Source organism: Nerophis ophidion, linkage group LG03 (genome assembly GCF_033978795.1).
Source record: "Nerophis ophidion isolate RoL-2023_Sa linkage group LG03, RoL_Noph_v1.0, whole genome shotgun sequence".
Taxonomy (NCBI): Eukaryota; Metazoa; Chordata; class Actinopteri; order Syngnathiformes; family Syngnathidae; genus Nerophis; species Nerophis ophidion.
The window spans coordinates 37,549,020-37,574,776 of NC_084613.1; the positions used below are offsets into that span (position 1 = coordinate 37,549,020).

General features: G+C 38.3%; 4 protein-coding genes across 12 annotated transcripts in view; 1 reads left to right on the forward strand and 3 right to left on the reverse strand.

Annotated features, from left to right (window-relative positions):
• Positions 1 to 12,772, reverse strand: part of vash1 (vasohibin 1) — a 54,818-nt gene extending 42,046 nt beyond the window's left edge. The window contains exon 1 of the mRNA XM_061895061.1: positions 11,839 to 12,772. Coding sequence (XP_061751045.1) covers positions 11,839 to 12,060 — 222 coding nt within the window. The 5' untranslated portion in view covers positions 12,061 to 12,772. The remainder of the gene's footprint in view (positions 1 to 11,838) is intronic.
• Positions 464 to 9,508, reverse strand: LOC133549549 (uncharacterized). 3 transcript variants are annotated; one of them, XM_061895060.1, is made up of 6 exons: positions 7,812 to 9,460; positions 5,479 to 6,937; positions 3,869 to 4,243; positions 2,456 to 2,608; positions 2,086 to 2,178; positions 464 to 1,653 (listed from the first exon to the last, which is right to left on the reverse strand). In XM_061895060.1, the coding sequence occupies exons 2-6, from the start codon at positions 5,974 to 5,976 to the stop codon at positions 1,351 to 1,353; spliced, it is 1,422 nt and encodes a 473-aa protein (XP_061751044.1). In that variant the 5' UTR covers positions 5,977 to 6,937; positions 7,812 to 9,460; the 3' UTR covers positions 464 to 1,350. The 3 variants fall into 3 exon arrangements, 1 of the variants encoding a protein (XP_061751044.1); XR_009806108.1 differs by lacking the exons at positions 464 to 1,653; positions 2,086 to 2,178 and having other exon boundaries at positions 2,462 to 2,608; positions 3,239 to 4,048; positions 4,127 to 4,243; positions 7,812 to 9,508; XR_009806107.1 differs by lacking the exons at positions 464 to 1,653; positions 2,086 to 2,178 and having other exon boundaries at positions 2,462 to 2,608; positions 3,239 to 4,243; positions 7,812 to 9,502.
• A 669-nt stretch (positions 12,773 to 13,441) lies between the features above and the next one.
• The window catches only part of arel1 (apoptosis resistant E3 ubiquitin protein ligase 1), a 94,556-nt gene continuing 82,240 nt past the window's right edge, over positions 13,442 to 25,757 (forward strand). For 3 of the 7 annotated variants that reach the window (XM_061895068.1, XM_061895062.1, XM_061895067.1), the window contains exons 1-3: positions 23,543 to 23,685; positions 24,699 to 24,877; positions 25,197 to 25,365. In XM_061895068.1, coding sequence (XP_061751052.1) covers positions 24,730 to 24,877; positions 25,197 to 25,365 — 317 coding nt within the window. In that variant the 5' untranslated portion in view covers positions 23,543 to 23,685; positions 24,699 to 24,729. Of the gene's footprint in view, positions 13,494 to 23,542; positions 23,686 to 24,698; positions 24,878 to 25,196; positions 25,366 to 25,757 lie in introns of those variants that run through there. The other 4 variants (XM_061895066.1, XM_061895069.1, XM_061895064.1 and 1 more) reach the window with 3 other exon arrangements.
• fcf1 (FCF1 rRNA-processing protein) lies at positions 21,381 to 23,672 on the reverse strand. Its single transcript, XM_061895070.1, has 8 exons — positions 23,521 to 23,672; positions 22,639 to 22,703; positions 22,477 to 22,548; positions 22,255 to 22,403; positions 22,096 to 22,168; positions 21,936 to 22,023; positions 21,759 to 21,853; positions 21,381 to 21,667 (listed from the first exon to the last, which is right to left on the reverse strand). The coding sequence occupies exons 1-8, from the start codon at positions 23,521 to 23,523 to the stop codon at positions 21,619 to 21,621; spliced, it is 594 nt and encodes a 197-aa protein (XP_061751054.1). The 5' UTR covers positions 23,524 to 23,672; the 3' UTR covers positions 21,381 to 21,618.

Below are 25,757 nucleotides of genomic sequence, written 5' to 3' on the forward strand. Positions count from 1 at the left end.
GAGTTAATTTAACTTAAACAATTGAGTGGATGACATTGTTATTTTAAGTTCAATACACTTAATACCAAGTTAGTTTAACTTAAAATCATTAGTAATGTAAATTGCTTTGCTTATTTATTCCACTTAAAACTTAAAGCTGAATACACTAACCTCCAATTTGATTTAACTTAAAAACATTAGTATTATCAATTACCTTGCCTATTTATTTCACTTAAAACTCAAAGCTGAATACACTAACCTCCAAGTTGATTTAACTTAAAAACATTAGTATTATCAATTACCTTGCCTATTTATTCCACTTAAAACTCAAAGCTTAATACACTAACCTCCAAGTTGATTTAACTTTAAAATTGCTTTGCTCAATTACACCACTTCATATCTGAAGAGTCAAAATAAAATCATTTTCATCTACTTTTTTAAAATAACACATATTAAATCAAGAAAATAAAAAGCAAACCAGAAGTACATTTTTTCCATATTTTATTAAAGTTAGGTCACAAAAACCTTGCCTCTTAACATTTTAACAACAATGTCAGTACAGTGTGAGAACATTAATGCAGTCACTCTCACCGCAAGTTACAATCTCTCTTTGGTCTGCTGAACTATAATGGAGTTGCATCTGTGTCTATATCATTTTATACAAAAAGAATAGGTTTGTATTCAAAATATCACATCAAATCAAAGACTGCATCAAGTAGGACTCTTGTGAGTCTGGATGGAATTAAACAAAATCAGTACCAATGCCTTAAAACATAGCAAGTGGAATGGAATGCTAGATGCTAGATCAGTGCTAATAACATGAATCACATACCAATAAGGATGGAATCAAATTGCAAAATCAGTGCTATAAAACATACTGTAGTTAGCAATAGGAATGGAACCAAACTGTTAGATCAGTGCTAATAACCTGACTGGACAGAGATATGTGCCACTAGAAACTGAATTTGAATTATTGACATAATTTGAATTGCTCAATTTGATTACTTGAATTATGGAAACTGAATAGTTTCAAAGCAAATAAATTGAGTTTTAAATTATGCTATTCATATTATTTTTTTCAATTCAGTTATTCAAGTTAAACAATACAAATTCAAATTATGTGATCCAAATTAATTTTTTTACTTAAAGTATTCAAATTGAGCAATTCAAATTCAAATGTCAATAAATCTAATTCAGTTTCTAGTGGCACATATCTCTGTCCATACATAACTCACATAAGAATCAGGATGGAATCAAATTGCAAAATCCATGGCAATATATAAAAACTTGCATATGGTTCCAACGGTAAACATGGTGTTATAAAAGTGCAACATTACAAATAACTAAGCACCAATATCCAGAGCAGTGTATTCAACACCCTGAGAGTTGATTCATCAAAGATTGAATTTTGGGTTTCAGCTCACCTCTGCCCAGGTTGAGCATCACCTGTTGATTAAACTGGAAAGTGTTTTTCATGCACTTGGGGTAATCCAAGGGCAAGGTATAAATCAGTCCAAAAAGGACACAGAAGGCCTGTGGTAGGTTGGCCAGTTCCTCCATCACCACAGTCCCTTCCAAGACGATGGCCACTCTGGATGGGTTGAGCTGAGGATGTTCTTCAATGCAGAGGATTCCCACTGGAGTCTGACTGTACAAGTCCTTGTCAGTCACATCCTAATGGAGAAGACATTATGTCAGTTCAATATTGCTGTGTTTACCACCAAAAATTTAAAAAGGACAATACCAATTTTAAATTGCCACAATCGGATCCATACATTACAAGAGCTGTTTGAAAACCTGTGTGCTACAAAGGTTTTGTAGCTCAGCAACAATGGAGCGTTTACACACTTTCAGTCCCAGTCAGGCTGAAAAGTGGTGTAAAAACCATTGCCAGTATAGATGCAATTGTTGCAGTTGGTAAAAATTTTAGCCCAGTATTGTCCTTTAATCTCAAAAAGTAAGAATTTTCATCTGACATAATCTAACAATAACAGACTTTTACCGGTTAACTACGCTAGGTTAGCCGGCTTAGGTTGCTAACACAGTTGATTGTAACCGAATTGTGAATCAATAATGCAGATATTCAAAACAAACTCAGTTACTTACAGAGCAGGTTTTGAAGAACGCAGAGGGATCATCCCCCAAAATGACTGTCAGTCCCCGAAGACAAAGGCACCTGATGTCTGTTGGCTCAGTGGTCTGGAAGATAGTAGATATAACTAAGTACACTCATACTGTATATAGTTATCAAATACATTACAGAAAGTCCCCACAATTTAATTTCTTCTTTACAAATTTCCTGGACTAGAAAGTACACAGGAGATGATAGAAGAATAGAAGAGGAGAGATAAAACAAGAAAAGACCAAAGGGTGGGAAAAGAGAGGAGGAAATGAGATGGGAGAGTAAAGAAGAGAAAAGAGATGAGAAAGAACAGAGATGGGTAATGAAGGGAGTCTACTTATATAGTCAACCTACCTTTGTCTGACATAAAAGATCAGTTAAAAGTTGTCCGGTGAGGCCCCTCTTCTTCCTGAAGAGGTCCATCAAGTTTGGTGAGAAACGGTCAAGTGACTCAAAGAAGTTTTCTCTGAGATTTTGCCCCACCACTCGGGTGAACTCGTAGCAAACCTGAAACATAAAACATAGCCCAACATGTATAAGCCCATGGTCAAATGAAAGAAATCCATGAGCCTTAACACAACATGATTTGTGTCACACAGCATTAACCACTCCAAAATAGTCATATATACACATTTTCCAGCTGCATATTACATTTTTGTATATTTATGGTCCACATGGGTGTCTAATCTTGCGGCTTAAGGAACAGTAAACCTAAAAATGAAAACAAAGTTATTATCTACTCACACCCATGCTGATGGAATGTCAGGAAACTCCTGGAGTTTGACGGGGGGGGAACTCAAACTTCCATCAGCACGGGGGTGAGTAGATGACAGAATTAAAATTTTTGGGTGTAACGCATAAGCCCATTCTTTAAACAGCTTGTGCCTGCTTTACTATCTGATTTTAAAACATGCCTCCGTACGCTTTTCAGTATACCTTGATGCACAGGCAAAGGCTATCACGAGCAATTAAGACGTAAAGAGGAATAGAACAAAACCACCATTTAAAAAAATCGGATAGTAATGCAGTCACAACTAAAAAGCACAAATCCTCTAATGAAAGTCTTACTCATCATTGCATTCAGAGCTCTTAAGGCCATAGTCATTTTTTGCAAATACTCAAAACAGGCATACAAACCTGGCTTTCGGAGAAAAAGGCTGGCCATCGATGTACAATCTGAGTAATTGCAGGCTTTTCTTTCACAACTTATTTTCTCCGAAGTGCAAAGGTCACATCCATCTCTTTTTTAATAACGGACCCATTTGGCTTTGCCTTCATCATTTTGTTGACCAGAACCTGACGAGCTGCTTCCAGGTTGTGGTCATCCAGCCCCTCTGGATACTGAGGTAGGAAATGTATTTCTCCTTTCCTTGGCTTCTTGATGTCCTTGTTTGGAGGGTCGCTATTTGGAGAGTACCTTCCACGTTTACCACTGTTGACAGTGACATCAAGTCGGCCCAGCTTGCACATTTTGGCTCTGTAGTTGCCCACCTTGAACTTCAAGCTGTTCTTCCATCCACCGCAGCCAGAGGGTGACCCTGGTTCTTGAAGACATGGGTGCGTTTCTATTAAGGCTTTTGCAACAGCCGCTAAATCTTCCTTTGTTGGGTATGCGTCAAATGTATAGATGATCTCAGCCAGTTTCTCAAGGATATTATGCTTTAGCTCTTTTGTCACTTTGAGATAGGTTCCATCCCTCATATACAACAGGTTACCTTGACGGAGTCGGTACTCAACATCAACTGAAAATTTAGGAATTTCAAATACCTCTGGCCACTGCACACTTCTATCCAGAGAGGAGGTGGACAGGATTTTGGTGTCTGCCTGGCTACTTCTGTCACTACACAATCCAGATTGTTCAGTGACTGCTTCAGTGACTGGTACAAGGTCAATCATAGGGATGATTTTGATGGTTGGTTTATCTGGGAGCTCAGAGACATCTGCAAGGTTACACAGTTTGTTGTTAAAGTCAGGGTCTTGGTATTGTAAGACGAAGCTGTAGTTTGCTTGGAGAGTGCCTTTAAGCCAGCCAATCGAATCTTCAAGTCTATCCGGTCGTGTTGTCATTGTCAACTTTCTGATATCTCTGATATCTCCCTCAGAGACAATAAGCCTCATGATAAATTTCTCTTGCAGAGCCATCTGGGGAGAAAGGACATACACAGGTATTTAGCAAATAACATATCGTCTCAGTGTTACCATAAGTTCTCCTTGTACCCTGTATGCTGATAACGGGAGGACATCATTCAAATCCGATATCTTAACCACATACATAGAGGGGATATCACTACAGAGAAGTTGGTAAGATCTCAAATGCTCACAGTACCATGCTGTCATTTTGTGACAGATAAACAGAATTTCTGTATTAGCTGTAACAATCTTTTCAATCCGGGCAAATTCAGAAAGACCTGAACATGAACCAGTAGAAAGTATCATGCCTGGATCATACTTGATTGCATCTACACAGACAGATGATGCATCAAGAACGGACTCTACCTTTGAAATGTCTTGAGCAATTACTCTTTGAACAATCAAAGGGAAAGTGGCAAGCAAAACTGGCGTTACCCTTGTCATCTCAATCGATGGTCTGAAAAATGAACTACAGTCAAGATGGTAACTGACCGCTTTCTGATGTTTGGTAACAAGTGTCATGGCAACATTTTTGAAATTTAGAGCATTGCGAATTGCCTTTTTAAAGAACTTATGCTTTGCCTCGAAGCGCATTGTCCAAACATCACACAAGGGACCAAATTTCCTCAGAAGGTAAGAATAATCTTCCAGATAGTGATGCTTCGGCTTCAAACGAAAACCTGAAAAGGTTGACTGCAGTAGCTGTCTGTGCTCTGTTATCTTACAGTCCTTAAAATGCAGTGTCTCTTCAGTATGCCTTGGTGCCACAGCCAGCTCGACTATGTCTTTGAGAAGCATGAGAATTTCCCAAGTGTCATCACCCTCAGGGACACAGTGACCAATAAGAAATGGGAGGAGTCCTATGAGACACCAATTCTCATGACCATTTCCACCAATGGTCCCTTTGGTGGAAAATCCTTTTCCGATTATCTGAGGTCGGTCTGTTTTATCCGTAAATGTATAATTAAAGTGTTTGATGGCCTGATTTAGTGTATCCAGCGTGAAATACCTCTTGCTTATCAGATCTTTAAGACACAGGGACAACTCATTGGAACAATGCCTTCCAAGAGATCATGTAAGATGTCAGGAGGGTACCCAGTGGCCACATGAAAGTGCTCGAGATTCTCAGTTAATGGACCTGCTCTTTTCACACCATAAGTCTGATGCAACCCTGGGTCCTCTCTCACCTCCTGCACCTGCCTATCATGAGAGTCTTTGTCTCTGAGCTGAAAGAATCCAGAACATACCTCTTGCTGTTGTGCGTCTCTACTGCTTGCCAAACAGAATCTGCAGAACTTGTCAACATTGAAGCTCTCCAGGAATCCTGCAAGGGAGTGAGCACCAAGATTATCAGTGGCAACATATAAGACTGTGCCTTTCACACTTGCACCTAGTTGCTCTAGGTAAACACCATTTTGCTCCAATGTCTTTAGATCATAGATGAGAGGTTGCAGAACTTTTGCATAACCACACTCTTTTACTGTGGAGGTATTGCATAGTAGAGCAAGCTGGATAGAGTTGATGGTGGATCTATATTTTGCAGGTATGTTGGCAATGACCCAATATACTGCACACATTTTGTGTTTCAGCCGTGACGTTCCTAGAGGGTTGGCTACTTCAAAGTCGTCAATGTAAAGGCCAAGAGCAATTGTGAACTCGTCACTTGCAAGAAGATAATTTTCATTAAAGTACTGCCCATCTGCATAGGATCTGTAATCCTGCGGAACATGGACTTTATCTGACATAGCTTTATCTTAACACATCAGTTTTGTTAAGCAGCTTCTGGAGCATTGGGACAATGGGGACATATGCAAGTGGTTTTTTGCCTTTTTCAACAACATATTCAATAGGGTTTACCAGTGGGAACTCTTTGCGTACATAGGCTGCTCTCCTTTTAGCAGTTCCTAAGGGTCCATCTTTGTCACAAAATGTCATCATGTTGCACTCTTGACACAGCACTAGAAATCTCTCTCACAAACTTATCATCCACCTTATCAAAGTATTTATTTAGCGTGGTCCTCACTTTCTTATGCAGAAGTGGCTCTGATAGCTTATTGATTTGACAAAGCTGTTGTAATACTTCTTGCACCGAACTCTCTGGTATGTGCATAACAGTTTGCATCTTTAACTGAAGAGATGCCAAGTTGTGCTCTAGCTGCTTTTCTAAATCACGAACATCATTCTCACTGGCTTCTTCACTCACCACTTCCAAATCTGCCATGTCATCAGCATGTGATATTTGCTCTTGTGCTGCTTGATCATGACCGACATAATCACAACCAATAATTTCTGACTTGAACTTCTTCCAGTCATGTTCCTTGTGTGCTTTGAAAGTGGAGTAGACACTGCTTTCAAAGTTACAGTCTTTGTAAGGGTAACTGACTTTATGGTAGACTTTTAAGTTTGCATTATGCAGGTGACTAAAGTAGTCAGCCTCAGAACACGACTCAGCAAACCCACATGATAAACTTTACTGGTATATCTACAACTGGTTGCTGTTCTGGATTTTTGGTGTGAATGCGGGATAAGTGTATTTTTAGGGCATTGAGTGATTTAAATGTACACAGACATTCCTGATGTAGGCAAGGAAATGGTTCTGTTCTTGCATAACTCCCATGTTTGAGCCTATAATGTTAAAATAGCTGTGCTCTCTTTTCAAACATGAGAAGGCAGTACTTTCACTTCCACAGCATTTCTTCTTGAGACCTGCAACACAATAAAAAGCAAAAACAAACATAAGAGACAGGAAACTAATATTAAGCCAGTTTATCCCCTTAAGACTTAGTTCTGGGCAGTGTTAAAGCTGTACAATGACATGTCTGATGTTCACTTCTAACAAAGTAATGTTACATTGTGGAAATAAAGGGGTCAAGTCACCTATGTTACAAAATCACAGCTTATCACATGCATATAGTTAACATTTAACCAGTAGTTTATTAACAATTAATGACAATCTAGAGTGAGAAAATAAACAGGAAATATCCAATTAATGTGGTAAGAACAAAAATGTTTAATGCTAAATAAAAGGACCTTTAAATGTCTGTTTAAACAACTTTTTCAATTGCCCACAGCTAAGTTTCTGGAGCTGAAATGTGTGCAGCAGATGAAAAACGACTGTTCAACTGGTTTGGGAAAAACAAAGTGACAAAAAACGTCTTTTTCACTGCTCACAGCCACTGTAGCTAAAATTTGTTCAGCATAAAAAAAGGTTTCACCACTGCTCACCGCCACTAGAGATAAAATGTGACACGTGTGCTGTTAGCTAACATTAGCTAAAACACAGCTTTCACAGTCCAAGCCAACAGGTCTCTAACTAGTGAAAATATAAGTATTACTGGTTTAAACTGCGTTTTCACTGCTCACAAACAGCCACTAAAGCCATATTTGTCTAGGAGAAGAAATGTCCGTTTAACTGGTTAATGTTAACATGTTTGCTACACTGTTCTGCAGCCAAAATGTGTCTAGAATTAGCATGTCCTTTTAGCTAATGGAAACGTTTTTCACTGCTCTTACAGTGCTAGGAGCTAATGCTAACTTTAAATCGATAGCCACCACAAAATAAAACGTGTCGCTCACTCACCAAATACAGGCGTCCGGTCTCTTCTACGTGAGGCAGGCTCTGGGCAGGGGCCCGCCGACAGCTTCGCTCGGTGATAAAAGAAGCTACAGGATGCGTGGTAGTGGAACACTGGTCACACACAGCTCCTCGCTGTAAAAGGCTGGTAAAATGTATGTCGGACTCAATAGCAGCGACGACGCAACAGGTGAACATTCACCGACATCCAAACAGGCTGGCAGGAGAAGTAACGTCTGTTAGGTTTCGTTTCAGGCCGTCAGGCTACAGTTATGCTGCATTCAAGTGCTGTCAGAATAATCGGAAAAATGAATCTCCAACTACAAAAACGACATGATCACTGCATACATTTATTTTGCTCACATGTCATGTGTAATATGGTATTACAGTACATTGCTCTCCATGTAGAGTGACTTAGATTAGTGATAAAAATTATTCATTTACATAAACCCTGATAACAAATCATTATTTTATTGATTTTAGGGAATGTAGAGTACTAACAAGTCTGAAATAAAATCAATAAAATAAAGCTTCAAACTCTTTCTGCATAGTTGATAACAACATGAATCATGAATCATAACAGGAAACAGCTACCCATGTATTATTGTTTAAATGTTCTGAGTATTACATTTTAAAACATCTTTTTTGTAGCAACCATGCCCGTGAACTTCCTACATCACGTGAATGCAGCACTAATCACGGAGATTCAAATTCTGTTGTGGCGGGAATTCAAGAGTCGTACACATGACATAAACTTAAAAATTATATTCTCATTTAACTTAGTTATTCATTCATGGCATTACAATCAAATGTAAGTAGACTATACTTATAATTAGTAGAATGCACTTACATTTGATAGTAATGCAATCAAACTTAAATTTCTATGTATGTTGTAATTGATTGCTTTGAGTAGAAATGAAATCCGGGCTAACAGTGAAGGAACGGCAATCTTTGTCTCATCAGACCAGAGAATTTTGTTTCTTGTTTCGGAATTTCGAGTCTTTCATAAGCATTTTGGCAACATTTTGACTAAGAAATGGCCACTATACCGTACAGGCCTGATTGATGGATTTCTGCAGGGATGGTTCTCTTTCGAGAAGGTTTTCCTCTTTCCGGAATGCTATAGCTTTGACAGAGTGACCATCGGGTTCTTGGTCACCTCCTTGAATGCAGCAATGTACAGAGACATCCTGAATAAAAAAACAATGCTTACCATCCAGCCTGAAGGAGGTTGAGAGATGCTGCAAAGAGGAATGGGCCAAACTGCCCAATGACAGGTGTGCCAAGCTTGTGGCATCATATTCAAAAAGACTTGAGACTGTAATTGCTGCCAAAGCTGCATTAACAAAGTATTGAGCAAAGACTGTGAATACGGGACGGCATGGCGAAGTTGGTAGAGTGGTTGTGCCACCAATCTGAGGGTTACTGGTTCAATCCCCACCTTCTACCATCCTAGTCACGTCCCTTGTGTCCTTGGGCAAGACACTTCACCCTTGCTCCTGATGGGTCCTTGTGAGCGCCTTGCATGGCAGCTCCCACCGTCAGTGTGTGAATGTGTGTGAATGTGCCAATGTGGAAATACTGTCAAAGCGCTTTGGGCTCCTTGAAAGGGGTACAAAAGCGCTATACAAGTACAACCCATTTACAATTACTTATGTACATGGGAACTTGTGTTAGATGTAAATATAAACGGAATACAATGATTTGCAAATCATTTTCAACATATATTCAATTGAATGCACTACAAAAACAAGATATTTGATGTTCAAACTCATAAACTATTTTTTTTTTGCAAATAATAATTAACTTTGAATTTCATGGCTGCAACACGTGCCAAAGTAGTTGGGAAAGGGCATGTTCACCACTGTGTTACAATACATTTTCTTTTAACAACACTCAATAAACGTTTGGGAACTGAGGAAACTCATTGTTGAAGCTTTGAAAGTGGAATTCTTTACCATTCTTGCTTGATGTACAGCTTAAGTTGTTCATCATTAAGTCTTGTTGTCGTATTTTACGCTTCATAATGCGCCACACATTTTCGATGGTAGACATGTCTGGACTGCAGGCGGGCCAGGAAAGTACCCGCACTCTTTTACTACGAAGCCACGTTGTTGTAACACGTGGCTTGGCATTGTTTTGCTGAAATAAGCTGGGGCGTCCATGATAACGTTGCTTGGATGACAACATACTGTATTTCCTTGAATTGCCGCCGGGGCACTAATTAATTTAAAACCACTTCTCACTCCTGCGCTTACCAAAGGCATGCTGTAAAAGTAAGCATGCGCTAACTATTTTAAAACCTCTTATCACTCTGGCACTTACCAAAGGCATGCAGTAAAAATTTGAGTGTGATGTAAGCTTGGACCTTAAATCCTACTTAATAGCTCTTAATCTTCTTCCCTTTATGCAATTTCAAATTACCAGTATTGAAATCAGCCTCCTCCTTTTTGAAAATGATGACAGGGGAAGTGTCACTCGTGACGTCACGAGTTTGACCAGGCGGTAATACTAAGCACGCGCTAATTATTTTGCGAAGCGAGTTTGACCTGGCAGTAATTCAAGGCAGGCGCATACTATATGCCCTGCGGCAATTCAAGGATATACGGTATGTTGCTCCAAAACCTGTATGGACCATTCAGCATTAATGGTGCCTTCACAGATGTGTAAGTTACCCATGCCTTGGGCACTAATACACCCCCATACCATCTCAGATGCTGGCTTTTGAACTTTGCGCCTATAACAATCCGGATGGTTATTTTCCTCTTTGTTCCGGAGGACACCACGTCCACAGTTTCCAAATATAATTTGAAATGCGGACTCGTCAGACCACAAAACACTTTTCCACTTTGCATCAGTCCATCTTAGATGAGCTCGGGCCCAGCGAAGCCGGCAGCGTTCCTGGGTGTTGTTGACAAATGGCTTTCACGTTGCATAGTAGAGTTTTAACTTGCACTTACAGATGTAGCGACCAACTGTAGTTAGTGAGAGTGGTTTTATGAAGTGTTCCTGAGCCCATGTGATGATATCCTTTACACACTGATGTCGGTTTTTGATGCAGTACCGCCTGAGGGCTCACAAGTCTGTAATATCATCGCTTACGTGCACTGATTTCTCCAGATTCTCTGCACCTTTTGATGATTTTACGGACCGTAGATGGTAAAATCCCTAAATTCCTTGCAATAGCTTGTTGAGAAATGTTGTTCTAAAACTGTTTGACAATTTGCTTACAAATTGGTGACCCTCGCTCCATTTTTGTTTGTGAATTACTTAGCATTTCATGGAAGCTGCTTTTATACCCAATCATGGCACCCACCTGTTCCCAATTAGCCTGCACACCTGTGGGATGTTCCAAATAAGTGTTTGATGAGCATTCCTCAACTTTATCAGTATTTATTGCCAACTTTCCCAACTTCTTTGTCACGTGTTGCTGGCATCAAATCCTAAAGTTAATGATTATTTGCAAAAAAAAATGTTTATCAGTTTGAACATCAAATATGTTGTTTTTGTAGCATATTTAACTGAATAAGGCTTGAAAAAGATTCGCAAATCATTGTATTCCGTTTATATTTACATCTAACACAATTTCCCAACTCATATGGAAACGGGGTTTGTATTTTTACATTGTCATAATGGAGCATTGTCTGTGGAATTTCGAGAACAAAAAAATAATTTATTCAATTTTAGAAAAGGGCTGTAACATAACAAAATGTGGAAAAAGTGAAGCACTGTGAATACTTTATGCATGCACTGTACACTCAGACTTTCTTTGTTATATTTACAATGCACATAAGAACAAAATGTCATTGTATTTGGCTTGTTGGCGTGCAGGATAAAAAAACAGCAAGTATTTACATAGAAAAATAAGGTACATAATGGATATTAAGACAAAACCTATTGTATACATTTACTATAGAGATAAATATATTGCACATTTGTGATGTATGTTATATTGTATTTTACAGTCAAGTTAAAAGGCCAAATGCTAACACTTACATTCATTGTCATTGTAAAACTCTATTCAAAGGTTTACCTTAGGCAGGTCAGTAGACGCCCGGATGCTCTTTCCCACAGTGTCCCCGTTTGGATAGATCCGAGCCACATGGCGCCACATCCTCTCCCAGGTCTCCACATCTACCGGGAGGCCACCTCGGTTCACATAGAAAGGCACCCCTCCATCCCTCAACTCTTCATCCCCTTCATCCTCCTGCTCCTCATCCCTCTCCTCTACTGAGCCCGCAGTGGTCCTCAGCATCCCGACAACTGCGTTCTAGTGCAAGAAATGTCCAGACTGATGTCTTAATTGCACTTGATTCCAGTAATTCTATTTGCAGGTTTTTAGAAGAGTGTCAGCTCATTCCATTGTCCAGATTATGGCATTTGCAACTTTAACGGTTATAAAAGGTACATGTTTCATAATTAGCTGAGATGCTAAGAATAAAGGTGCACATGCCTGAAAGGGACAAGCGGTAGGAAAATGGATGGATGCACTACTTGACTTTGCGGGAACTCCACAAATAAAATACAATGGTTTCCATTCACTGCGGTCACCTTTCCGGTTTAAACAACGCCTTGCCTCACTGAACAGCCAACAATAGAATTAAGCCATCTAAGTCTTACAGATGACTAATTCTTTGGACATCAGGCTACAGTCACAGAGCACAAAGAAATAATCTGTAAAACGACCTGTTCGACAATCCTATTCCCGTGCCAGTTGTTCTTTTCATTTCTGTTTCTTGTTTAAAATGATATTTCCACGCTTATAAATCGGTGTATTGTTTAAATACTGCCTGCCAGTTCGAAACAAATGTGATGCTTCTCACCCTACAAAAAGACCGACACTCCCTGGCCGCCTTCTACTGCGCATGCTTACATCGAAGAGGGTGAGCTCAACTCTGACGAATGGGACGTTCAAGAGCGCTCATAAAACGACGTAATAATCCCGTTTATTCTGTGAATGTACACCATTGCAAAGATAGACATTGTTCATTATTTTAATGGTAGGCTTATTTTAACAATGAGAGAGAGAGAGAGACCGAGACAGAGAGAGAGAGCGAGAGAGAGAGACAGAGAGAGAGAGACAGAGACAGGGAGAGACGGAGACAGAGAGAGAGAGAGAGAGAGAGAGAGAGAAAGAGAATGTCAACCAAAAAATAAATTCGTACCCTAAGCAGAATGGTATTTATTACCCCACAATCAGCTAAAATGGGCTGAAACTCACCGGTGACCATAATGAGGACGAAATGGAATGATATGGCTCATGACTCATGACCCATATCATTCCATTTTGTCCTCATTATAGCCGGCCCGTGGCATAGGCCGTATAGGCAAATGCTAAGGGCGCCATCCATCAGGGGGCGCCACGCCAATGCCACAAATGTTGGAGAAAAAAAATAAATAAATAAAAATGTTGGTACTATTATTTCTAAATACAAAACATGATCCCACGTTGATTAAAATGCAAAGTAAAGCCTATTCAAAAGAAATATTATTTGTTACAACATTACGCCACCCCCCCCCCCCCCCCCCCACCCCCCACCCCCGCACGGTGCGCCCCCTCCCTTCCCGCATCCTGACTCTTTTTGGACGTCACCACATCAAAAAAATCAACACAAGATGTCAAAACTGTCAGGTGCTCAGGAAGGAAAAACAGAAAAGAAGAGGAGGAGAAAAGAGAAAAAGACAGAGGTAGGTAACGTTAGCCTACATGAAATTATTTGTCTGTTACAGAATGTGATAGTAACCTGCCTTTTTACATTAAGCTAATGTTACATGATTCGGCAATTGCTAATCAATAAATAGCTAGTTCTGTTTTAACGTCGGGTTAGTATTGTGGAGGGGGCTTAATTGTTATGGAAAGTAATAATGTAACGTTAGGTATACAGTACTCCCACCTTACATTCCCCAGGGACATTTGTATTAGATCTTTTAAGCAGGTGTTTTTTGTTTACATTGTTATTGCCTTCTGGTTAGCTAATGTTTGCCCTGCAGGTAATAGTCACTTTTCCACCTCTTTATATATTAGGTATAGTTGTAAGCCTAGTTGTTAAAGTGCACATCATTAATGTTAATTAAGCAATATCACATGAGAGGGAATGCTGTTTTTTAATTTGAGCACTGCTGTGATTCGGTTAAAGATAATCATAACATAACATTCTCATATAATATATTATACTGTTATTTTGCATTCTGCTATTCAGCATTTCACTGTAATGATGACAATAAACTGAATCTAATCTAATTTGCATATCAGTTAACATCATACATATACAGTTGTGATCAAAATTATTCAACCTCCACACAATTTTGGTGTTTTAGTAAGTAGGACATTTATTCCGTATTTTGTTTATGGTCATATCAAATAAAGATGCATTAAATAGACAAATGCAACTTGAATTACATCATTATATTTTGTAACATACCAAACAGTGTCATTTCTCTTAATATCTCATTGACAAAATGATTCAACCCCTTGAAGATCATAACTCTTAAGAACAGAATTTGAATAAGGTCTTTTCAATCAGGTGTTGAAAACCCCTGTAGATGTGATTAGAACCATAACGAGCAACAATTAAACTGATTGAAAAAGACTGTGACGCTCAGCTTCTTGTAGATGGTCAATGGTGTATGTGCAACATGGTGAAGTCCAGGGAGTGGTCGAAGAAGTCAAGAGAGGAGGTAATTTCTCTTCATAAGAAAGGATATGGATATAAGAAAATAGCAAATGCATTACACATTCCAAGAGACCCAGTCGGGAGCATAATTCGCAAGTTTAAAGCTAAAGGCACCGTGGAAACACTACCTGAGCGTGGTAGAATGAGGATGCTGTGGCAACTGCTGTCCGGTATTTAAAGCGTACAGTGGTGAAAAACTCCCGGGTAACAGCTGAGGAACTACAACAAGACATTGCAGAGGGGGGAATGCAGGTTTTGTCTTAGACAATAAGGCGCGCACTACGAGATGAAGGCCTTCATGCCAGAACTCCCAGGCGCACCCCACTTCTGACTACCAGGCACAAGTAATATAGACTCTAGTATTCCAAAAATCATCTGGACAAACCCCAAAGGTTTTAGGAAACTGTTCTATGGAGTGATGAGACAAAAGTGGAACTCTTTGGGCCTATGAATCAACGTTATGTCTGGAGGAGAAAAAATTAAGCTTACGAAGAGAAGAACACCTTCCTACTGTTAAGCATGGTGGGGGGTCAATCATGCTCTGGGGCTGTTTCTCTGCCTCAGGTACCGGGAATCTCCAGCGCGTTCAAGGCATTATGAATTATATTTCCTACCAGGATATATTAGCTGCAAATGTCATGAAGTCAGTGACGAAGCTGAGGCTTGGGAGACGTTGGACCTTCCAACAGGACAACGATCCCAAGCATACCTCCAAATCAACGTCAGAGTGGTTGCAGAAGAAGGGCTGGAAGATTCTGGAGTGGCCTTCACAGTCGCCAGACCTAAATCCTATAGAAAACCTGTGGTGGGACTTGAAGAAGGCAGTTGCAGCACGCAAGCCCAATAATATGAATGAACTGGAGGCCTTTGCCCAAGAGGAATGGGCCAAAATAGCTGTAGATCGTTGCAAGAAGCTTGTGTCCGGTTATGTATCACGTTTGAAGGATGTAATTACTGCCAAAGGGTGTTTTACTAAGTACTAAAGATGCATGTAACTAGGGGGTTGAATAATTTTGTCAATGAGATATTAAGAAAAATGTCCTTTTTTGGTATTTTGTAAAATACAGTGTTAAAATTTAAGTTGCATTTGTCTATTTGACACATCTTTATTTGATATGACTATAAAAAAAATACGGAATAAATATCCAACTTGCTAAAACACCAAATTTTTGTGGGGGTTGAATAATTTTGATCACAACTGTATCTCTTTGGTTTTTCATCTATATTATATCATTTCATTTTATTCCTGGAATCATATGTTTTTATTATTAGACTGTAATACTCAATGGTCTCACATACTCCTCTCTTCAGGTGCACTGTGATTTGAGGTTGATGAGGGGGTGGTGTACAGTAATTTGTCGGTCATTCTAGTTAATGCAATATTAAAAAGCACAAATAGAGAACTCTGTAGGATCCCCTTTTTTTGTAATATACTTGTTAAAGTCATACTGGTTTGATATCTTGTTTTGTGCAGTGCCTTATTTATATTGTATTTGTAATTTACTTTATGCAACTTGTTGACATGTTTTATTTTGTGTTTATGTATGTAAAAAATATTGTATTTCATATATTCATTTTTTTTTTGTATTCATTTATTTATTCATATTTTTTAAAATCTTTTTAACTATTCTCATTGTTAATCTGCTTTATTTAAGTAAAAAAAAAGGTCAAAGACAAATCTTTTAAGTTTCTTGTGAGTATATTTACTTCACTGCCGATGTGTGGGGGCGCCACCTAAAATCTTGCCTAGGGCGCCAAATTGGTTAGGGCCGGGCCTGCTCATGAGTGAAACACATATTTAGTATGCGGTGCAAAAAGTGCCTTGATTGATACTTTTTGAAAACTCTTGTTTGGTCACCGTGACAACCACATCTCAGGAGGGATTTTGGTCTGCTACTGAGCAAATACTGAGATTTCGAGGCTGCCGCTTTGCAACTTGAAGTTTCAACTGCCTCAACAGATTTCCCAAGGTATTAAGGTCTGGCTCTGTCGCTTCAGGATCTAAGACTGTTTTTTCTTGAGAAAATACAAAATTATTAACAACTTTAAATTTTTTATTTTTGAACAAAGTGTCAAAATAAAAAGTGTCGGTATCTTTGATTTGGTAGCAATTTGTTTCATTGGTTTGCGCTGCTTTTTTTTATAATGGCTGTGAAATGATTTTTTTACAAATCAGATTAATCATATATTGGAATTTGAATTAATCATGATTAGTCACAGACAATTACTCACTTGCATAATTGAAACTTTCTTAAGAAAATACCCCAATATTTGAACACAAAATGCAATTTTGTTGTCAGAATGTCACCCAGGACGTTTTTTTTTTTTACGTTTTAATTGAATGCATGTCATTTGTTTGCACAAAACTTGGTAACCAATTCATCTAAAGTTCTCTCAGGCTGTATTTTGTCCTAAAATTTACCGGCATGCACACCCATCACAGCCTCCTCACTCATTTTTGGAGTAACCTATGCATTGATCTGATCACTGACAGCAGGTTAAGGTAAAAGAGCACGTAAGTTCATAAGTTTATATATATATATATATATATATATATATATATATATATATATATATATATATATATATATACACACACACACACACACACAATATTTGAATACTTGTTTAATTGATAATTACTCCAGTGGTTCCCAACCTGTTTTTTTTACCAAGTACCTCAGAAAACCCAATTGGCTCTCCAAGTACCACCATAATGTGCAACATTAAAATGCAGTAGCATAGTAGGCCCAAGTATTCATTTAAAACAAGGAAGAGATTTTATTTAACAGCTAGATTGAATATTTTTGAGCACTGTAACATTACACACAGTTTGAACAGTAAGAATGTGTTTCAATATAGGAAAATAAAAAACTACTTCAAACAAGTGTTTCTTTGATGTGCAACTATATGGAATCCGCGTTTGGGAATCACTGGATTACTCAATTACTAAAATAATCGATAGCTGCAGCCCTAAAACATCAATCCATTTTCTATTGTGTGTCCCACCATTCTTTATTTAATGTATATATTTCTAATATAATTACATTTTACTTAAAAATATAATCTGGTGTTTAAGTACAACTAGGAGAAGCCTCTGTATTTTCAGCAGCATTTCAGCAGCCTAAAACTGATTCAGTAGTTTTTTTAAACACAATTTTTGATTTTGAAGCACAATTCGTGCTTTTGACACGAAACATCACAGAATGCATTTTTCAAAATTAACCAACTTTAATTTCTCCAGTAGTGCTCTCTGCTGAATGAAAAATAACTTGCAGATATACAACAAGCTTTACATATTGAAAATGTACATTCATCATTGCTTACTGTACATGCATTGATGGAGTTCCACAAGGCTCAATACAGATAAGAAGGTGTTCTATACTCAATGTAAAACTAAACAAGAATCTGCTGCAGCACTTTCTGGAGCAATCGTACCACATTCAATCCATCCATTTTTCTACTGCTTGTCCCTTTTTTGGGGCGGGTGCTAGAGCCTATCACAGCTTCATTCGGGCGGACAAGTCGCCACCTCATCGCAGGGCCAACACAATTCCAACACACATTGTCTGAGCGCTATCTTTCCCCAGTATCAACACAGCGACTTACACAGGGCTGTCCAGATGTGCCCTTGCCCTCACACACAGGAGGTCCTTCATACCGACAGCCATCAGACTGTATAATGCATATGTTCCTTCTTGACTGCACTTAAATGTAGAATATATTTATATTATTCATATATTATATATATAATATATTATTTATTATTATTGTCTATTGTGAGCGAACTGTGGTGCTGAATTTCCCCCAAGGATCAATAGAGTACTTTCTATTCTATTCAATTATATCACAATGTATGAATATGCAATGAGGTGTCTTCTTCCAAGGGTGGAATCATCCTCTGATTTTTCCTCCCTGGACTCCAACTCCACATCTGGTGATTGTCCTTCTGACCTCGGTAAAAAAGCCAAGTGACCAGTGAACAATGTTAGAGATAAGAGTTTGTACATAGGCATGACCTTTCACCCAGTTTCAACTGGACTCAGAGCACACAATGAGAGGCACAATCATATCTATATTAAACATTTGTTAATCAATTCATCGTTCATTATCTTAATTATATCCCAACATAATATATCCCAACGCTAGACTTCCACAACTATCTGTTTTAATCAATGATAAATGTTTGGATGTGGTGGACGATTTTAGGTATCTTGGGTGTGGTCTTTGTTTCAAACCTGTACAAAAATATGTAAAAGTATATCAAGAAGTATAACATTTTAATCATATAAGAACTTTCCTGAATTTGGAATCAGCAAAAGTGTATTGAACACTACAATGTTTTACTCATATACTGTAACAAAGTGTTATGCTGCTGTGTCGGATCCGCTTTGGACTGGACTCTCGCGGCTGTGTTGGATCCACTATGGACTGAACTTTTCACAGTATCATGTTAGACACGCTCGACATCCATTGCTTTCGGTCCCCTAGTCCTCATTGTCACCGACGTCCCACTGGGTGTGAGTTTTCCTTGCCCTTATGTGGGCCTACCGAGGATGTCGTAGTGGTTTGTGTTGTGGTTTGTGCAGCCCTTTGAGACACTAGTGATTTAGGACTATATAAATGAACAATGATTGATTGATGAAACCTTTTCCCATACAACAGATAGCAACTTAAAACCCATTAACATTTTACACAGAAAACCTCTTCACTATCAAAATTGTAATATTCTTAGTAAGTACTGTATAATATTTTAGACTTGGAAAACTCAGATATTTTGGGATGGATTTATTTCTAAGGGTTTGAATGAGCTTGCCCCTCTGCGATTAGAGGTTTTTATACAGAAGAAATCTAAACAACAAAGTCAATGGAGCCTTAACCAGGGATGGTTGTAATATCTAGCGACGTAGGACTAAATTTAGTCAAATTGTTGTCTCTCCAAACTACCCAAACTTAAAAACAACTCTAAAACAGGGGTTGGAGCATTATGTTGACTTGTTTTTATTGCTAATATTACAGTGCATCTGGAAAATATTCACAACGCTTCACTTTTTCTTCATTTTGTCATGTTACAGCCTTATTCCAAAATGGAATAACTTAATTTTTTTTCAACAACAGTCTACACATAATCCCGTAATGAAAATGTAAAATTTTTTTTTGTTTTTTTAATGTTTGCAAATTTATTAAAACTGAAAAAAATAATCACATGTACATATGTATTCACAGCCTGTTATGAAGGTCAACAGTTAGCTTAGGTGCCTCCTGTTTCAACTAATCATCATTCAGATGTTCCTAAAGATTATTCGGAGCCCACCTTTGGTAAATTCAGCTGTTTGGACAAGATTTGTAAAGGCACACACCTGTTAAATATAATGTCCCACACTTGACTGAAAGAGCACAAACCAAGCATGAAGTCGAAGAACTTGTCTGTCGACCTCAGAGACATTATTGTCAATGAAAAATATCTGATGACTGATACCACTAGGACTCTTCTTAGAGCTGGACTGCCGTCTAAATTGAGCGATGGGGGAGAAGGTCCCTCGTCAGGGAGGTAACCAAGAACCCGATGGTCACTGTCAGAGCTACAGCATTCTTCTGTGTAGAGAGGTGAACTTTTCAGAAGGACAACCAACCCTGCAGCAATCCACCAATCAGACTTTATGGTACAGGGGCCACACAAAAAGCTATTCCTTAATAAAAAGCACATGGTAGACTACCTGGAGTTTGCCAAAATGCAAGTGAAAGACTCAGACCAGGAGAAACAAAACCATCTGGTATGATGAGACAGAGATTGAACCCTTTGGTGTGAATGCTCAGCATCATGTTTGGAAGAAACCAGGCACCGCTCATTACCAGGCCAATGCCATCCCAGGGCAGTGGCAGATATTTCTGTGGGGATGTTTTTCAGCGGCAGAAACTGGGAGACTAGTCAAGATAGAGGGAAATATAAATGCAACAATGTACAGAGACATGTGTTAAACTTTGTGTGCTATTTTCTACTTTCTCTTGTTATGTACACATTCGCTTTAAACGACTTTGTGTGTATACAGTTTGCATTTAGCTAGGCTGACAGTAAGTGTAGCTAAACAGCTTAGCTAACGCCTAAAAACCCACTTCAGAGCACTCCTGAACTCAGACTGGGGCGACGGTTCATCTTTCAGCAGGACAACAGCCCTGAGTACTCAGCCAAGATATCAAAGGGATAGCTTCAAAAAAACTCTGCAAATGTCCTTTATTGACCAAGCTAGAGCCCAGACTTGAATCCGATGTAAAAAAAGAAAAGAAAAATGGCTGTGCACTGATGCTTCCCATCCAACCTGATGGAGCTTGAAAGATGCTGCAAAAAGGAATGGGCAAAACTGCCCAAAGATAGGTGTGCCAAGTTTGTGGCATCGTATTTAAAAAGACGTAAGGCTGTAATTTCTGCCAAAGGTGCAACAACAATATATTGAGCGAAGACTGCAAATACTTATGCACGTTATTTCTGTTTTTTAATTAATTTGCAAAAGGCTCTAAAAACCTTTTCACATCGTCATTATGTGGTATGGTGTGTAGAATTTTGAGAACAAAAATTAATTAACTCCATTTTGGAATGAAGCATTAAGAAAATGTGGAAAAAGTAAAGCGCTGTGAAAACATTTCAGATGCACTGTAATTGTAAGTTATCTTGTGATGTACAGTATGTATGATGTTCTGTGGGAATGTGTATCTGTTTTTATGGTACCTGCCTTAGGACATATGAGATGTAGCTATTGTAGCTAATTCTGGAATATTTATTGTGATGATTTTGCTCATATGTTGATCATAATGCATTGTCCTAATCAAATAGTTATTCAATTGGCCATTTAGTATTTTAAATATTCTAATTTATCTGATGTAAAAATTCAGACACAAACAAAGACAACTGTAACAATTTATGGACACCTTAACATACAGTTGTGACAATTTTATTAGAGCAAAATAGCTAAACTGTAACACTAGACAAAATTAGAAAAAATGCACCATCTTCTGCAGCTCAAACCACTGAACAATTCTGATGTACAGAAAAGAACAATGTATATACAGTGATTTTGTACATCGTCCATTCAGTTACTACCGCTTGTCTCTTTCGGGGTGTCTTCACCCTACGTACAGTACAATTAAAACCTCGGTGCACCATAATCATCAGGCATTCTTTCAATGTTGTATCTGTGTGTAAAACATATGTAAAAAATAGACAATATATTAATTCAATGCCTACAAAAAGGCAAGTTTTGACTTCAAGTGTGAATAAAGTTACCTGTGGTTTGAGATGTACATAATGGGCACTCCAGGGATCTTCCTTACCCTTCGCTTTAAGTCTCTATCCACAGTAGCCAGGATGTAACACTTGTGCTATAGAAATAGAAGTACATTGTTTTAATTCCTGCAACTGTAGCTAATTCATATATCAGACCAAATTATTTCATGATAATACCTGTGATACCCTTTGGACCAGACAGTCATCAGCATATGTTCCTTTGTGTGTGCAAGGCAAGCGCTCAAACCTTGGATCCTTTGCTATCCTGCAACAATGATTAACAAACTAAGGATTTTTTCTGTAATGCATTGCGAGTGTAACTTTTAACTGCTTGTACCTAAGCGCAACTCTGTACTTCATTCCCAGTTTTTCAATTTCAGCCATCACACAGTCTGTTATATAAGGGATACCTGTATTGAAAGCAATTGAGGAATGACATGAAATGTATCAATACATTTTCTAACAGCGATAATTATACTAGACAATGGTTTCTTACATTTGGCATACAGACAGTCCATCATGGACTGAACAATATCCAATTTTGCCTTGATGGAGAAGTTGATGAAATTTGTATCAACTAGAATATGGTATGGTGGACCAAGCTGGGTGTTGTACTGGAAGAACAGGCATGATGGGTATTTTGGCCTGCATAAACCATAATAATAAGCAAGTCAAAATGACTACCATTCATCATCCATATTTGTAATTGACAACATACACTTCTCTCTCCTTCAGCGCAGAAGAGTCTTTCTTCTTTTTCTCTTTTGCTTTGGAACGGACTTCCGCTTTTCTACAAAAGAAAACAAAAACAAAAAAAACAGAGTGAGTGCGCTTGTAAATCAAAATGAGTTACAGCTACTGAACACAAAGTACAACTCACATTCGATTATCTTTCGGACTGATCATGCGTTTCATTGCAGCAAATTTCTTTGTTTTATGTTTCGGCTGTGTGAAAAAAGAATTAGGATGATACACTCAAGAAAGTAGTTCATTTAATCTTTCAAATTTTTTGATAGCAAGACAATTTACACAAAATCGTAATCCATAGGACAAAATAACATCTCAAATGAAAAGAAAAACTTACACATCATGCTGTTAAAATTATCTTACATTTCGTTTGGATACGATTGTTTTTCTTTTTAAGTGGAATCAAGTAACTAAGGATTAATAATGACTCCGTGTACCTCAGGAAAAAAAAAACAATTTAAAAGTCATAAATCTGAAGAAATGCATATACATCCATTTCCTACCGCTTATTCCCTTTGGGATGGCGGGGGGCGCTGGTGCCTATCATGCATATATATATTTTTTTCTAGTAATGAGTTTAATGATCAACTAACGTAAGCATATTAAATGGAAAGTCGTGTAGTTTTTTGACTATCACGTTAAATTGCTAATACTGATGGTGGTGTGTATGTGGTTATTGTTATACTACAGAATATACAAACATTACCATCAACAGTAAGAACCTAATGCCGATTACAGCGTGATAGTCGTAATATTTGTGGACTTCCTTCGAGTACGACTCTGTATGTGTTAAACTTTGTGTGCAATTTTCTACTTTCTCTTGTTAAGTATGTACACATTCGCTGTAAACGACTTTGTGGGTATACAGTTTGCATTTAGCTAGGCTAACAGTAAGTGTAGCTAAACAGCTTAGCTAACGCCTAAAATACAACAAGTGATTTATGTAATATTTACGGACACATTTTCAAGACTTCATTCGACTCGGGCGACTGCAGAATACATAAAACATACATACCATGATGAAAAATGTTGATGTTGTCTTCTAACTCTGTACAGTACGTTTGTCCTCGTGTGTTGTCGACGCGGCGTTGACGTAATCATCAAGCGACTGTCGAGTGCGTATCGTCCGGCGGTATAAGCTCATAGACACCAGAACATGGTGACGCGAGAATTACCCGAGGTAAAGGATGTTTTTAATTCACCTTATATTAAATTAGGAAGCTGTGTTATAAATAGTGTTGGTACATAAAGGGGATGTTTTGTGTTTTAGCGTAAGTGTGACAAACACTGGCTAACTGTGCTTATACTAACTATTTTGTAAAATCAATGCTTTTGTTAGCATCATAGCGTCCAAGTCCATGTGCTTTCTTGTTTTGCGACTATTCTTTGGTATATTACGCCATTCTGTTTGTTTATTAAAATATTGCAGTCGAATGTGTAAACAGAACTGTTCACTTGCTGTCTGGTTGTTTTTCACGTTGTCTAAAAATGACCTCGCTAGCATATGACGAATGCTTGTTGTTAGCATGACATCACAAGCCCCTGTGCTGCTGGATTTTAGTCGTGTTTGGTGAACCGTGACGCACTCTCTGCTTTACTTGTGGTAAACATGGCGTTGTTCAATCAAAACAGCAGTGCTTCATGCATTTTTATTGTGGGAATGTAATTCTCCCATTGGCCTGGACGCCCCTCAGGTTCCATATACATATTTATGGTTTGACTTAAGCGATCAGCAGCTTAGAGTTTCTAGGACAGGTTTGTAGTTTAAAGGATGATGTTCTTACTATATCCAACTTCTGAATTGTTTCATATTTTGGTTGTTTTAAACCGATTAATACTAGTATTAGATCTAATTTTGAAATAACCATAATTTATATTTGACTTATTACCAGGCTTTATTTAAACAAACTGCCACTGTAGAACACCCCCCATCCACTCTACCTGTCCTACAGTGAGCTTTCTCGACCAGGGTAAGTTGGCTCCGCTGTCTTAGCTGGTGAGGCTCGTTTGCTATCTTTAATGCTGCAATTTTGTGCAGTAACGTACTGTTGAGTGAGCAAAGACATACCATTAAGCACATTGCCCCAAATATGGTTTGTGTGAGTGAATCAAAGTATCAATTCTAAGCAACTAGATTGTAATTCCCACTTTCAGAATTGTGCAGCCCCAGGTAATTTATTTTCTTTCTGTAAGGAAATTAGCTTGTGGGTGTCAAGATGGTCTGATGGACCGGTGCTTCTTCCTGACTTTTTTCATCTGCTCCGCGTCGTGGATCTTTTTCTGGGAAGTGAACTGGAAAAAAGGCGAAGAAGGCCAGATTGAGGAATGGCTACAAAGACATTGTCTCTCTCATTACAGGCACTTGTTTGAAGGTCAGTTGTCTTTATGTTAAGAAAATAATCCATTGGTAGGCAACAAACTTTGTTAAGGACCATTTAAACTATGGATACACTTCTGCTCAATGCTTGATTATGATATCACCAGAAACACTGTTAACTTTAGATCAAAACCATGATAAGACTATTTTGCAATACATGTGAGAAATCATCAGAAGCTTCAAAAACCTTTATAAGAAGATCAACAACCACTCACTTATTTGTCCCCCTTGAGGGTGCACTTCATTTAATCTGTGAAAATTATTTCTCAGTTTGTTTGTGGAGGTTTTTACTGAAGTGATTTGCCATGTACCAGATGTACAGACGTTGGAGGAGCTGAGTTTGAGTGTACTGAGTCGCCTAGAAGAGGCGGTGAAGGAACCGCATAGCTGGAGGGTGATTGCCGAGGCTCATATCCGGCTTCTCCGAGACTTTGCCTTCCAGGAGTGGCTCTGTTCCCAGAACCTGGAACACTTTTATCATACGTAAGTAAAAGGGATCTTTGGCACTTCTCCTCATCTGCATATACCAGAAAACAATTGTCCTTCTCTTTGAAATTTGCTGGCATGACACAGATTTTTTTTTAGTTGAGTTTTAGAATCAAAGCCAGTTTAGTAGATACAAAATGTGAATTTATCAATTAAATTGTCCATTTGTTAACTAAATTGTGAAACAAAGTGTAGAAAATATGTACATACTGTAAACGTGTTGCAAGATCTTGCGAAATTAAAAAGTGACAGATTAAAACGTGACAACCAGGGTGTACTCGGCCTTTCACACGAGTTCCCCTCCACCCGCACCCTCTCCCCTTTAATTATACCTTAATTATAATGATTAATGATACTCATCTATATGAAGACATTCATCACGTTTAATA